Below are 16,163 nucleotides of genomic sequence, written 5' to 3' on the forward strand. Positions count from 1 at the left end.
TTAGCTTTTTTACATTTAATTCTTTGTTTTTCATCGTATATTCTTAAAGATGATATTGAAAATATTTAAACGCCTTACTATCTCATTTTTAGTAAGTAATATTTAAGTTAAAAGACTAGGCATTGGTTTAATTATCTTTAATGGACACTGTGTGGTCGTAACAAACTCGAATCATACCTCTCGATCGTCTTGCAAGTGAGTGTTTTTATGAAAGTGCGTGTATGTACACACGAGCGCGTGGAGTACCCTAACCACCGGTAATACTTTTTTTTCTGTAAGTGCTGACTACGAAATGTCAATCACAGATGAATAAATACAGAAAGTTTACAATGTACGTATGCAATATATTACCACATAGAATGAATTTGGTAAAAAATTTAGTTGTGGATATAATTATATACATATAAAGCGTACATGCATGCGCTTTCGTGCTCCAGAGTGTAAACCTGCAATGCATCCAACAGGCATACACATATAGGCCGCCTTCCAGAATTCTCTGTCAGTACTGCGAATATCATTCTATCTTCTTTTAACGCTTTAATATTGACAAAGATATAAATGATATTCGCAGTACTGGCAGTGAATTCTAGAACACGGCTATAGATGATGTTCACTTCTCAGAGAAGGTCACACACTCTCAGGAATTACTTAATAGCAATATTTTTTCAGTAAAACATTTAAATGCTTACAATGTCATTCTTAAGAATTTGCGGCCAAAAGAAAGGATTTTAATTTAAAAAAGCCAAATCAAATTGATATGACTTTACAAAACTTTTCAAGGTCAAATGAACATTACCACACCACAGGTAGACTTTTTTAAATATTAAAATAACTTTTTTTCTATAAAGTAGATTATTTCCCAGATATTTCAGTGCAATCAGATTTTCCAAAGTATTCTAAGTTTTTACATTTCTGGTATATATGTATCGAAGAAATGTTCACTCTACCCGTTCTACCACATTGACGATGCGGTTCATGAGAAATATTTGAACAAGCCTGAATGATTTCTATCACGAGACATTTTTCGAAGCTCTGATGAGACTAGAATCTTAACTTCGATGGTAATTAATTTTCTAGGGAAAAATTCAATACTCAATAGCCAAAGATGCTTGTACGAGTTTTCCCACATAACATTGTTGATCAAGATTTTCACCTTAGATCGCTTGGACGTGGTCGAAACTAAATTTGACGTTAGAAAAATCTGAAACATCTTTGTTTACAAAGGCAATGAGTATTACTTCATCGTCTTCGAAGGGTTCGTTATTTATATATTGTCAATCGAAATTCGCTATGATTCTAAGCTATTAGATCCACATGGATAGTCAATAGTAAATTTATTAATTTGTAAATTAACGTGTAGCCATTTAGCAGAAATTAAGAATTGTGATTTAAACGTAATATAAAGTGAATTTTTATATACTATGTAATCAAAGAAATGCGTTGGACGATTAAAATATCGATTTATCTCAATTTTATCGGCATATTAGCTTTGTAAAGCATCACTGATAATAATAAAATCAACCTAATATCATGTATATTGATATAAAGAATATTTCTATTTAAAGCGTTTCTTTCTTGTAATAAACTATACACGATTTGTTGAAATAAAGTTGTAAACATAATTTAATGCCATATAACGAGTTATCAGAAAATTAAAATTTTGATTGGTAATAATTATTTTCTTTTAATCTTGGGCACTTTTTCATTACTATTCCTATTTTTAACATTTGCTACTTCGTAGAAGTTGCTTTCAATTTTGTTTCTTCTCATTGATCTTTCAAGGGTAATTTTTTGTTTACTGGTCAATTGCTCCTTTAGTTTATCCTTAGATTTATTTTTCACAGTGAACGTATCAGATGTATTAATTGAGAGTTTCGCTGCTCGAGATCGTTCATAATACTTCAGCTTCACTATCGCTTTTATTGTACCCCTCTTTTACTTCGAAAACATTTTGCAATAGATTATCTTTTTCCCCTAGAATACGTATTTCTGCATCAGAATTGTCATCATCAATGATCTTATCCTTATTTTCTTTGTTCTCATTTCTTTCATTTTCCCCCTTTTTTATTTTATAAAACTGTCTCGAGTTGCCCATCCTCTCTGCTCAATCTCCGTCTCTTCTTTCTCTCCATCTTCCCGATCACACTCTCATCCGAATATGCAGTAGAGATGTCATGGTGGAGTCATAGAAAATATCACTAACATTTATTGATTTTTCGTCGTTATTAAACAACAAACCATTTTTAATTTCTTCCTTCGAATGAAGCAAAGCTATCCTGATTTTTCAGAAATCTTGAGCAACAGTAAAGTTTATTTTCGGGTTCTGATGCTAGAGCCTCTTTAGTTTCCATTTTGTTCTCCGGTATTTTTTCGAATCCAGCCGTAACCAGTACTTTTCTTTACGAAGGCTCCTCGAAGCCTTCCGGAGCAACGTAAAATGGTATTTTTTCTTGCTGTCAGTCATTTAGAACCATTTTTGCTACAGCTGTAACATCCGGCTCCCCTTTCTTTAATAGGCAGTCGCTTCTTCTTGTTAACTTCTCCAAAAAATTAATATGATTGTTCCATTCTTCAATTTTGTTTTACGAATATAATTTGGATTTACTTTCTCTAGAACGACGGAGATGCAATCTTCTAGATTCTGTACAAGCTCCATCTTACTCACACCCTGTAATACTTTCTTTGTGTCAGTTTCTGCTGACAAATACATTATTCCTGGATAATCGATTAAATAAATGCGTCGCATCAGTGTAATATATTGCTATAATTTAGTCTCTCCTGCAATTACTGTTTCTTTATCAGCCTTTATTTATCTTAATGTGATTATAGTGGAGCTGTTTTTCCAGTATTTGGAAATTCTATAAATCCAAAATTGACTTGTTTTTATCCAAATGCAACTTGGCAAATTGTCTCAACAAGATAATCAAAGGTCCTTTGTCAAATAGGTGTGTTAGGGATATATGAAAAGCTATTGTAGAATATTTGTAACTTAAAATTGCCATATATCGCTGCATAACCCATGTTAGTATAAGATTCACTTTATTTAAAATAAATATTAAATGCTTATATATATATATATATATATATATATATGAGGGTTCTCTATTTTTAAATAAATTTCAAATTGAGGTAGTCTGGTTCCTTGCGGATTTCTTGCATCTAAAACTTGTAAAAGTACATCAGAAGAATCTATAATATTATAGGGTTCATTTCAAATTCTTTTATTTGTTCTGATGCCATTACCCAGTCTCTTTAAACATCTTTAATTCCATTATTTTTTATTAAATCTATATCCTTTGTAATATTTTCTTTATCATAAAGGTTTTTTTCCTCAGCATGCTTTTACAATTCTTTGTATGAGGACATAGTTATATTTGGTTTCTTCCTGATATTTCTTTCACCGAATACACTGTTATAGCTCTCTGTGCGTAAAAGATACACCCTACCATTAGCTGCTTTTTGTTCTAATAGCATTACAGATAATTGAGTAGGATTCATTACAACTTTGTAAGGATCTATCATTGTTAATTTTAAGGAATTTTGAAACATTTATAGAGCATTCTGTAAAATAACTCTAGAATGCCTAAACCAACGTCAAGATGGTTCAACTCCTGGACTGGTACCTGATGGATGCCATGCTTGAAATGAAGCAGAGTTGATAATTTTACCAACACAATTTTACTTTGGTTTTTGATTCCTACATATCTGCAATCTATTAATTGTGCATTTTGAATGTACTTTTGTCACACCTTTACACCCCTCAATAGGTCATTCAGCATTCATATATATACCATACCTTGAATGATTAAATCCTTCCTTCCTAGACTTTTTACACGTTGCTCAAGATTTCATCATTTTTGTTATAATCGGAGAGGAGACTTTAAGACAGATGAGAGTATAAGGATGTTTTTCTAACGGTGGAACCAGACTAGCAACTGTGGTCAGCCTCTTTCTCCTACTATTTTGGCTATGCTGTTCTGGCTGGTTGAAATAAACCTTATGTCCTTATGGTCCTTTCAATTAAGTATCAGGCACTTTCGTACCTCCATAGTGGGGGCTATACTAATTTAAGTCAGACTTGGGTTGTTTAATAATTAGTCAAATTAACCCTATAGCCCACGTCAAGCTGGATCTCATGTTGGTTTATTTCCTAGATATGTTAGCAGTAAAGGAAATGTTTACATTGGTTTACATTAGGTCACAGCTAAATCGTTATTGATCTATGTATGTATGTAGTACGCAAATTTTGCAGGTAATCCAACATGAAATCTAGCAATGTCTATAGCATAGCCACTGACTGGCACCGACCGACAAGAAGGTTCTTTTCCAGCTTCCAAATTCTCCATTTTTGCCATTACATACATACATACATATGTATTATGTAGGATTGGCTGCTTGCAAACCTATAACTGCTTTCTCAGCGCTGCGAAAAATACTAATATGATTGGTTGAACAGTCAGTGATATTTTAATTTGACCAATCATATTGATTAATTTTCGCAGCGCTGAGAAAGCGATTATAGGTTTGCATTTTGTAAGCAGCCATTGCTAATTTCTTCGAAAATACACAGAAAAGTTGGCAATCCTACATGGCAAATCGAGCATTTTGAGTGGTGACTGATGAAAGGTGAAAGTGGGTGAAAGAGACCCTAAAGTCGTTGACGGTGAATAACAGAACGTCTAACAGATTGGAAGAGGGTGAGATTGGAGTTGTAGTTTCGAGAAATGGTAGTAGTTCTTACAATAGTTTCTTGCTGAGAGGGGGTTTACGGTCACGTGACCGAGCTGCGTTTTGAGCGCACTAAACAGGTACGAATAAATTCATTGTTTTTTCGTGATTTTTCGCGCGCCACGGCTTAGGAAGCCGCGGTGTTGTGAATTCTGCTTGTTTCTTATCCAGAAAGTACGTCCCAATCACGTGTACATCGTTTGTGATAACCGTGAGTTAAACGTATATACTTCGATACAACCATCCTACACTATCTAGCGATGTTCCGCCGCAACGATGGTTGACAAGCCTTCTTCTCGAATCCAGAAATGGCGTCAGTCGTGCACATGGTCCATCAAAACGACACACGACCTCAACATCGTTTCGTTCGTTTAGAAACTTGGTAAAACTTTCAAGCCCGATCTGTTTCTATCTATGCCCAAACGGATTCGCTCTTTCGCTGTACCAACGGTATTCAAGGCGGGGGTGTCTTTTGTGATTCCCATTCTCTCTCGCTCTCACTCACTCTTCCTCTTCCCCTTTTTCTTTCTCCTCTCTTTACCCAAACCTACCTTTAATCTTAATTCCTTATTGTACATGCCCCAATTATTATTCCTTTCTTATTTATCTCTCTGTATGCCATATTTTCGTTTATATTCAAGATGCTTATCGACACTTTTCACGCGCCCATCAATACCTCCACTGGTTCTTGGTAGAATTTGTGAAAAAGTTTATTGCACAGCACGATATTTTACTCATTGACAATTCTCAGGATCATCTCTTCGTATATTTTATAATCAAAGGCATACAGTTTACACACCATTTGCCCATTTTCTTATCGCTCTGGTCAATAAAATTACCTTTGACTATAACAATTTCTTTCTAATATGAATCATATAACTGATTCCATTGTTACGCCAGCTATCTTATATGGCATTAGGATTGTCTTGTTCTACATTTTAATAATTGTTGATTTGTTATATAATTTTCAAATTGTGTATTGAAAAACCTTCCATCGTAATAATGAGTCTAATTAGAAGTAAATTTTGTTGTGGTCCAGTTAGATTAACTTATTATTTGTAAGATTCAATAAACAAATAAGTAATTATTAAAATGTTAACCCTTTTTTCTTCATAAAATTGTATTATATGACTAAATTTCTTTTGTTACAGACTGTAAATAGCGCTTGTAAATAGTGTGATAGGTGAATAAACTAAGAGTGTCAAGTCTTTGTTGGCAATGAGTTCGAGTAACAAATCATCTGTATCCTCTGGGGGGAGAGGTACCAACAAAAGCAAATCACAGCACGGTAAATTAGATCATCGTCAAGCCAAGTCATCAGAATCATCTAAACATGATAAATCTCAGGTAAATGCTATAATTTAATTGTGCTCATAATTTTGTATATATCTTTAAATAAATATTTTCAATTATAATAAAGAGTAATTGTTTATTTTAACATAAACAATGTGACAAAGTATAAAATTTCATAAAACGTATAGCAAGATCAAGTACCAATAATAAAAATTATATTTTAGATCTTAAAGGTATACTTCTAAATTTTACATTATCTAAATTTTTTACTATAAATCATTGCATTATAGACCAACATTGTTCAGATGCGGCATGCACAAATTATTGACACTCGAGCGGGAGGAGGAGAAGATCCTATTTTGAAAGAGCGTATCAAACAAGTCATGGATATGACTCGTCGGTCAGAAGATGAAGTAATCATGGCATTACATGATAGTGATGGAGATCTAGACCGCGCTGTCAATGATCTCTTAGAAGGTGTGAAAACAGAGTGGGAAGTCATAAAGAAAAAGCTTCGGCAGCCAAGTGGATCTAAACAGAATACTGATTCCACAAGTGGTCAAGATGATAGTACTGATTGGGAAGAAGGACGTAATCAGCGAGGAAATCGTAATGGGCCTCCTCGTATGCGTGGTCGTTCAAACCCGGATAATAGTGGATGTAAGCTTTTTATAAGTTCATTTTAATGGTTGATTTAGTTATCTACTGGAGAGCCATTATAGAAATTTATCTTATATTTACTTAAATATTCAGGGCGTGGTAGGGAAAACAAAGAAAACGAGAGAAATATTCAAGAGGGTAATCGCGACAGTGGTTATGGTGGAAGCAGAAGAGGAAGGGGTGGTCCAGGAAGATCTGGTAGAGGGGGACGAGGAGGAGGAAGAGGATTAGGACCAAGAACTTTTGCAAATCGTAATGATCACTCCTCTACCTCTTCTGGTCACAGTTTCAGTCGACCTATTGATACTTGGGCAGGAAGTGAAGAACAACAACAAAGCATACAGGAACAGAAGATTGGTAAATTTTATTACTTTAATGTATTTATATGTATGTACACTATTTATATGAGTAGTTTTAAATCGTAAGCCAGAGTTATTTGATTTTTCTAAATGTCGTTCTTTGATGAACTTTTCATCTTTGTAAACGACTTTAATTTGAGCTGTATAGCTAGATTTATATATGCCCAGATGCTTGGAATAATTTAGACGCTGCAGAGGATTGGGATAATGAAGAATATACAGGCTCTCTAGCAGACACTAAAGTTTTTACACCAAGTACATCTATAACCGAGCCACACATGACCATTGATGAATCAAAAGCTCCTGATTTGCAGAACTTACAATCAGCTCCTAATGTTATTTTGTCCCCATTACCTCAAGAGGTAAATTAAACACATTTATTACAAAGAAGTTAATATTTGTTAAGTACAACAATTTTAAATCAATAGCAAACCCAACAACAGACCACACTAAGCTTGCCTACAATGCAGATGACCCAACAACCAAATGCTGTTGGTAGTGGCGTTTTAACTGCTGCACAAAGTCAATACTTGACTCAACTTACGCAACAAACAAGTGAAAGCTTAAAAGCAGCGAGTCAAAGTGCATTTTCAACTGCACTAACAAATCAGCAGGTATAAAATTAAGCTGAATTTTCTTAACGCCGATGAGTTTATAATTAGCTTGCTTTAAAATCATAATATAAAACTTTAGACACAAAGGCAATCGAAACAACGACCGAGAGTGCCACCGCCTTCGAAAATCCCGTCAACTGCAGTTGAGATGCCTGGCGACGCTGTGAACAGTAATATAGGATTCCTCGATGTTCAATTCGGTGCACTTGACTTTGGAAGTGACTCTAGTTCTCTCGATGGTTCAGCTACGGAGAAATATAATTCAGCTAGTAATACGTTGCCCGCTGTTGATCTGTCTTCTGCTACTTCTACCAACACTAGCACTACAAACAACTCCTTTGATATCGATACGTCACAAATTTCTACAAACCAGTTTAATAGCAACTCCCAAACGGTAATGTTTTGCTACATATCTGTACTGTAGTATTTTTTAAATTAATGTTTAGATTTTTATATACTGTACTGCATGTCAGCGGACATAACCATTTCCTTTTAAAATTTAACATGGATTCTGCGTTGTAAAAAGCCATTAGTTTCCCACTTAACAATATTAATCATATAAAAATTATCGATAATTGTTAAAGCTACAGTATGACTGCAGTAGTATACTCAAATATTTTTTTCCTCGTTTTCGGTATTACGTCTTTTCGTAAAATATCAACTAAAACCATTCGATGTTTTAGTTGAATTAAAAGTAAAATATTATGACGTTCATGCTCCGTAGTTTTTTGTACGCTCTGCAGAGCTGGTAAAATTAAATGTTTAACTTTTTTAGTTGACGAGCAGTGACGCTTTACCAGTATCGGCAGACCATTCATTGAGTTCACAGAATTTCACTGGTCGCGGATCTAATAGTGGTCAGAATGTAGATATCGCAAAACAGGACTTTACATCTCAAGTTGCATCGGCAAGTGCAGCCACATACGGCGCCCCAACCACGTACCCTTCTCAAAAATCATCGTTCCAATCATCTAATGCAACATCGAGTACCTATAATGCATACTCTACTAACACTCAATCGGGTCAGTCGTCATTTCCTACAGCTTCCGCTGGCAATCCTAACAACTATTGCGCAGCGACGTCACCTTCTTTGTCTACGCAATCCACCTACAACTCTCCGCCATTTAATTCCTCAACTTTTAATCAGCCATCTTCCGGAGTCTCAGCGAACTCCACTTCTGGGTATAATCAGCCAACGACTACGAATCAGGTAAACTTCATAGTCTCCTACACTTGGAAAAATTGATTCATTCCAAAACAAAAATATGCTTTAAACAAGGCTTTTCTTACCAAGCGGCTTACATTCGAACTTTAACATCGAATTTATAGTATTAAAACTAATAAATTTATGATGTTAAACGGTGCGAAATCAGCAACCCTATTACTTCTATATAGAGTGCTAATTCAAATCTAAATTTAAAATTTTTAATTAAATAATTTAAACACCATGAATATATCGTCTACATTTTTAATATGAATATAAATCAAAATATGACTTTAGTTGGATAATTATTTTTAATGTCGGTGCTTAAGTAATATAGAGATAATCATCCGAACGAAGTCTGCATAAGCTTATTTTTATTTTAAGAATTTAGATATAATATATATATATATATATATAATTATTTATAATAATTACTTGATTTAAAATGGAAAATTTGATTTTGATTAGCGATAAGAGTAACAAGTTTCTTCACTTTCTGTCCAATTATTGCCATCGGTTTATATGGTTTATTGCTAGATATTCGGCAGTATTGTTCCAGATTTATGGCATTTGGTAGAGGATGTCTTCCCCGTCATCGAAGTACATATAACTTTATAACCATTTTGTTACGTAGGAAAAATTCGGAGCGGTCTGGTCAGTACTCCGTTTTTTTGCCTCTTGAGATTGTTATTTTACATAGCAGTTAAAATTAATCTGATGTACTCGTCCAAAATACTCGAGGTCTATTTACTTAACTCGTAGAGTATATGTAGAGATTAATTAACTTTTTTAAGAACATTAAAGGTATCGGAATTGGCTTTAGCGTCAGCGAGTATACTGGTTAAGAGTAAGTGAAAGGGCTAAAATATTTATTTTGAAATAAATGAATTTTTCTAAATGTACTGGGTTTATTTAATCGTTCAATTTCGCTAATGCTCGAATTTGACAAAATAGCATTTTATATTAATAATAATATCGGTAATAGGTACTAATATTTAATTACTAATGACAAAGATAAAATCAATCAGATCTTTATTGATGAATATACTAGTAAATAACATTGAAATAATCTTGAGTAATGTTTTCTTTTTGTTTAAGGTGTACCAATATGTACCCGTCACAACGTCTCAATATCAAGCGCAGTCAGTTGCAACAAACACGGTATCAAATAGTAGTCCTGGATTCCAAGCAAGTGCTTATCAAGGTACCTCTTCTTTCCAGTCAACGCCACAGACTTATCAACCACCCGCTACAACATTTGTATCACAAATTACACCAACTTCCGCAACTTATCAAAGCACTGCACAATCGGTGAGAAAATAGTAAATTCTTTTAGCAATATTTAGTAGATTATTTTACTTGAAAAGAATTGAAATTTTAAAAGAAGTGCTTTATAATAGGTTTATGGAAGTGCGTATGGAAGCTATACAAATCCCCCTCAAGCACCCACCCATAATCATAAATTAAACAGTAATGCATCTAAGGATTCACAGTATGATAGTAGTACAACTACAACGAACAGTTCACTTGCAACAACAACAGCTCCTGCGTTGGGACTTTCGTCAGCGACAAGTTCGCAGACAAAAGTAACCAGCTCTAATGGTGGGTGAAAGATGTTGATTTCTATTTGAATATAGTTATGAAGGATAAAAAATGAGTTTGAAATTTTATTAATAGTTAAAAAAGAAATTTAAGCTAATAAATATTTTAGCTGTACCAAAGAGCACGTCAAGTGGTGTAGTAACAGGAAGTAGCGGAAGTACGAACATTACTGGTGGCAATACGGCTGGTGGTAATATAACACCAATGCTGAGCCATCAATATATAATGGGTCAAGGTGTACCATATGCCTTCCAACAACCCCTGTACAGCTACGAGGAGTTGCAGATGATGCAGCAAAGAATACCACATATGGTTAGTTACTCAATATACTTTATATAATCATTTGTTTCATACATTTGGATCAAGTGCTACAATCTATTATAGTATGCTTGAAAGTAATTCTCATTAAGATTCTAAATATTATTATAAAAGATGCAGTAAACCTATAAATTTGTGAAGTTTTAGCTGTGCTTGAAAGAAATAATTTTATTAAGATCAACATAGGTATACCAATTATTCAATATTCATATACAAAAAATCTAGTTTCTTCAAATTAAATGAGAATTGCTTTTATTTAAAATATTGCTCTGTCCACGGATGAAACACACAATGCACAACACTTTGAGATTATGAATAGTTGCACATGCATTTTGGGCAAAGAGATTTTGTGAATGTGTTGAGTCAGCCATTTAAGTATTCTCTTCTAAAATATCATTTCTTAATTTAAAAGCTTATATATTTATATTCTTTCTATGCTTGCTAGTTGTTTGTTCAACTTTTATCATTTCTCTACGGACTTTCTCTTTCGTAATAGTGACATAATTATTCTACATCCAAGTGCGTGCTGCGATATGTATTGAATTCTGTTCGAAATAGTGTAACGTATTTGTTATTTAGAAAGCATGAGTTATGTCGAAGGGATTTACTGGATATATAAATTTATTAAAACCAATTTCAGTACAATTCTAGCAAATGAAAATAGTATAACACATTATGTAACTTAAACAATCGTTAAGAGTATACAAGAAATTAATTTTGAGCCGATAATTTTTTTCGAAACGGCGGACGACGCTATTTTGCTCTAATTTAACTCTTATGTAGTGTATTCGGGTTTAAACAAGAAAAGAGTAAACTTTAGCATTTGAAATCAGTGAAATCGATTTTATGAAATTTCGTGATATAAAACATACTTATGCATAACAATGTTTGCAGCAGTATATAGAATATAAAACATTATAGCCGCTCAACTATTGTTAAACCGAAAATGTTATATATTTTGGATAATTCTCAGACAAAAGTTTCTATGCCACTTTTAAATCAAGTCACTTTATTATAAAGATATCGAAGATCAAATATTGCTTAATTTCATGTTCCTTATTTATAAATAATTTTGATGACCTACTTTTATTAGATGTTCTTTATTTTTAATAAGTTTTTAATTCAAAGGCTAAATTTAAAGATACTAAAGGAACCATTATCTCAGAGAGTCATCTATATTGAAATAACTTCAATAATTGAGCGACCACGATGTGCCAAATGTAACAGGATTATTAAGACTAGAGTAGAACGTATAAATAATATTTTAAACGAAGTACTGGCGTTAAAGCAGAATGCAGGAGAGCTTGGAAATTCGTGCTAGTATGAAAAACTGAAAAGAAAAAAAAAACCAATACACAGCTGTACCGCATGTCGGGGTCCTCGTCTATTGCTCATAGTTAGGAGAGACTTAGCTAGACTTTCCTTGTATCTGGAGTACACAGTGTATGCATGTAGTTTTGTGTTTGGCCTCCCTGACTAACCTGCAGCCAACTACTGGTTACTATGACGCGGCACTTGGCTATCAGACAACGGGTCCCGCAACGAGTCTCGGTGGTGGTCGTGGTGATGCTCTCTCCGGCGTGCAAGGAGTCCAAGGGGTCCAAGGTGTCCAAGGAGCCTATACCAGTATTAGCGATGCAAGGTTCGCTAGGAATGACAGTAATGCATCGCCAGTTCCCTCGACTATGTCTCAGCAGGTGCGTTTTCGGATTTTTATTAGCTAAGATGCAAAATTAAAAGTTATGCAACGAACGTACAAGCATCCGGAAGTTCGAAAAAATCTAATGAAATATACATAAATGTCAATGATATATCATTTCGGTGTAGAAATTTTTCTGATAATGATAAGAAACAATTTATATTTAGACTGCGACACAGCATCAGCAACCAATGTTAAATCCAACACTACCTCCAGGATATGCTTATTTCTATGGTGGTAGCATAATGCCCGGTGGTTTTCAGTACGGAACGCCTGCTATTTACCCCGTAAGATAATTTTTAATAATCATTACAATATTTTTTTCCATTACATCAGCCATAATTTATTGTATTAAAATCTTTTCTATGACATTATAGCAAATAGCGACAGCTGGGAACGCCGGGAGCAATAGTGGCGCATATAGTGCCAAACCAGGAAGTTATGGATCTGGTTATGGTACGGGTGCTACTTACGATACGTTGGCATCCGCTGGACCGACGGCAGAATACAAGGGTGCTGGTAACAGTTACACTGGTACACAAGCAGGCAAGACTGGTAATTCTACTGGTAATACCAATACCGGTGGGTCGTCTACAACTGATATAAGTGCTACTATGTATGCGAAAAGCCACGTAGCATTGAGTAAAGTAAATGTAAGTATAGATTTTTCGCTGCAATAAAAGGTCACTATATACAGTAATATTGCTTTTTTATTTTACAGTCTTATGAAAAACAAACGTTTCACTCAGCGACTCCCCCACCGTTTGGTTTAACCGGCAGTCAAAGTACCGCACTGCCCGGTGGTTATGCAGCACCTCACTTATTCATTTCAACGATGCCTCATCAATTGCACCAGCCGCTTCATCAGGATGGCAGTAGTACTACAGGCCAAAGGTCTAACGCAAGTACGCAAAACAAGGCTCAGGCAAAGCCCGGCTACAGTACTAGCTATTGGACTGGAAACAACTAAGATTCCACCATACTTATGATAAACGAAACACCGTACACCGTTATGTATAAGATTATAGAAAAGGAAAGATACACAGACACGGTTACACATAAGTGCACTTGCCACTGTGAAACAGGCAATGTGCAAGTGGACTCTATCATCGCAAGGGACTTTAAATAATAACATTATGTGTAGAGAGAGGTAGATGGAAAGGGAGAGAGAGAATGAGACGGGACGGGACGGGACGTGAGATTTTCTGCTGTGCTGAACTAAACAATTTGAGGGCATCTCAGATTACGATTGAATAATAAATATTGAATACAAAGTGTCACGTATATAAATATGCTATATTCTTATCCCAATTTTTTCGACTGAAGCGTAAAAGAAAAAGTAAATTAAATGTGGTCTCGTGAGTATAGAAAGTGCGTTAAAATTTAACTATACCTTCCAAGATTATTTAGTTTCTTTGTTTAAACTTTTGATCAGTTTGTATAATATAATTATTGAAATATGCTATTATTATGATCATTTCTTACCAAACGTTTGATAAGATATTTCTTTAGAAAATCAGCATCGATGATGGCAGATCTACGGCGTTAATACTAGCTTCTTATTAGAAAATTTAGTCAATTGTTAAACAAATTGTTTAGTTCCTTCAAAACACAATTCTATTCTACAATTTTCAGTTGGCATCCTAGTGTAAGAGATTTACAGGATAGAGGCATATTTCTAATTTGGAGATAAAAGCCGAATCTCAGCTGTTGCAATGTAAGATTATGAGGGGCAGCAATGCTTTCATAAAATCTATGATTTATATACATGTACATACACATTATTGGGAAGTCTGTAAACGGCCGAACATTTCAAATCGAAGTGTTTTAGGCTGATAACGGGCAAAAAGACGTTAAACGTATTTGAAGACATGAAAATGGAGCATAAGCCCACTGATTTCAGACGATTTACGTATCCATTTTCCCATGTCTTGAATTAGATTTACGTTTATGTCACTTAGTCTGGCATCACCCTTAGGAAAAAATGTATTAATACACATATTTACTACTTTATGAATTAATCGGATAGTTATGCTGATTTAACTGTCGAAGGCGTGTTGAAGGTCATATGATGACCACCTGGAGCTTTGTAAATGGAAATAATTGTTTTTTTTCTTTTTTTTTACGTAGCCTTATAGTTAACCTCAAAAATTTTCCAAAGCACTATATTAATGTTGCATTTAATATTGGCTTTTACGAGCTGTATGGATTTAAAATTGCGCATGGAGAATGAGGAGAAGGGGAGGGGGGTGGAATAGCTCGACCTGAAGTGGTGTGTAGCATCATTACATACACAAATATATTCTTTCACCTATCCATTTTTTAAAAATCCAAATATATTGTAAACGCGTAGATTAAATGGTTTACTTATTTAATGTTTTAGCAAGTTCTCGAGGTCAGTTCAAAAAGTGCGAAATAAATAACACAGACCTCCATTTTAAAAAATTGAGATGACCTTCGTATGTTCTTCAGCACGCTTCCCAGGGTTAAACCAAAAAAGCTAGCTGGTCGATTTTTAAATGTGCTGAAAATACGTATAAATTAGTTATTTCCTAAAATGCTTAGTTTTTAAGATATTCGATCATTTTTAAACTTTTCGGATATTCTATGTATCTGTCTCCATGGATCCTGTATCTTTTAAACTGATGTAGCATTTTCGTGACTGTACTGCAACGACTATAAAGGAGTAGTTGGTTTTACGCGCCAGAGTTTTCTCGATTTATTAACATTTCAATCAATGTGCTAATAATCAATCCTATCTCGATATTAAGAAAACTAAGTTTTTTACATAATACATCTGTGAAATATGCTTAAGCTGGAAGTTTAAAGGATATGTCGATATGTTTCCATTAGTTTGGTAGCATACTTTTTACGCCGTTTGACTAATAAGGGTGCACAAAATATAATAGTTGCTGTTATTTGAATACGTAATTCATATAATTGATTTTTAACGATATTACTCATTATTTGAAAATCTTTTCTTTAATTGTTACACATTAGCTGTTTTGATTTTTCTCGAACTAGTTATCTCGTCGTAGGTCTGTGCTGAATCAAATATAATAAAAGAATGAAGTTTAAGAGAAATAATTTAAAAAGAGAAAAACGACTATTGTTTATTTGAAATTAGTCGTTTAATTAAAATATAATTTTTTTCCTTCGAACGATTTATGAACCTGTAATAATTATCTATTTCGCATAACACTATATCTTTATATGCGTATATTCTTGTTCTCTACAATTTTCTGAAAGCATTAAGACTTATACAACTCGATTTTCGAGTAGTTATACTGATAAAGTATCGGCAATATAGTCTTACTGAACTTTGCAATTAATTTTTGGTAAAAAGTATTCAATAGTGGATCTGAATGATACTTTTTTAAAAATTACACTTCTATTACAATCACTACTACTATGTTATAATAATAATAATTGTTATTATTATTTTGTATATTCACCGTTCCTAATAGAACAACTGAAAAAAATCAAATTTAAGTGTTTAACAGAGTTTACAGATTTTAGGTAAATGAATATAACGCTTTTTATTTTAAAAGAAATTAACATAAAAATTAACGAATTCATTAAACGCATAATGTATATCGTGCATTAAATGGAAGTGAATTTTTTATTTAATCTTTGTTGAGTTCAAGCATTTGTTAGTAATTTATGATATTTTATTAATTATTGTC

The 16,163-nt window shown here is 33.8% G+C and overlaps 1 protein-coding gene and 1 pseudogene across 3 annotated transcripts; one reads left to right on the top strand and one right to left on the bottom strand.

Moving 5' to 3' along the window:
* Positions 1–1,420: 1,420 nt before the first annotated feature.
* On the bottom strand, positions 1,421–4,293 carry LOC136785654 (nucleolar GTP-binding protein 2 pseudogene; annotated as a pseudogene).
* A 537-nt stretch (positions 4,294–4,830) lies between these two features.
* On the top strand, positions 4,831–13,940 carry lig (lingerer). 3 transcript variants are annotated; one of them, XM_066746958.1, is made up of 15 exons: positions 4,831–5,110; positions 5,880–6,075; positions 6,327–6,681; positions 6,775–7,038; positions 7,209–7,402; positions 7,469–7,654; positions 7,734–8,048; positions 8,430–8,864; positions 9,957–10,169; positions 10,259–10,460; positions 10,570–10,772; positions 12,266–12,475; positions 12,645–12,764; positions 12,855–13,130; positions 13,199–13,940. In XM_066746958.1, the coding sequence occupies exons 2-15, from the start codon at positions 5,947–5,949 to the stop codon at positions 13,445–13,447; spliced, it is 3,351 nt and encodes a 1,116-aa protein (XP_066603055.1). In that variant the 5' UTR covers positions 4,831–5,110; positions 5,880–5,946; the 3' UTR covers positions 13,448–13,940. The 3 variants fall into 3 exon arrangements, with proteins under 3 accessions (XP_066603055.1, XP_066603054.1, XP_066603056.1); XM_066746957.1 differs by having other exon boundaries at positions 4,832–5,110; positions 6,312–6,681; XM_066746959.1 differs by having other exon boundaries at positions 4,832–5,110; positions 6,312–6,681; positions 7,227–7,402.
* The last annotated feature ends 2,223 nt before the right edge of the window (positions 13,941–16,163 follow it).

This window comes from Prorops nasuta, unplaced genomic scaffold, assembly GCF_024137725.1.
Source record: "Prorops nasuta isolate Cenicafe-Biocafe unplaced genomic scaffold, Cenicafe_Pnas_1.2 PNAS00003, whole genome shotgun sequence".
Lineage (NCBI taxonomy): Eukaryota > Metazoa > Arthropoda > Insecta > Hymenoptera > Bethylidae > Prorops > Prorops nasuta.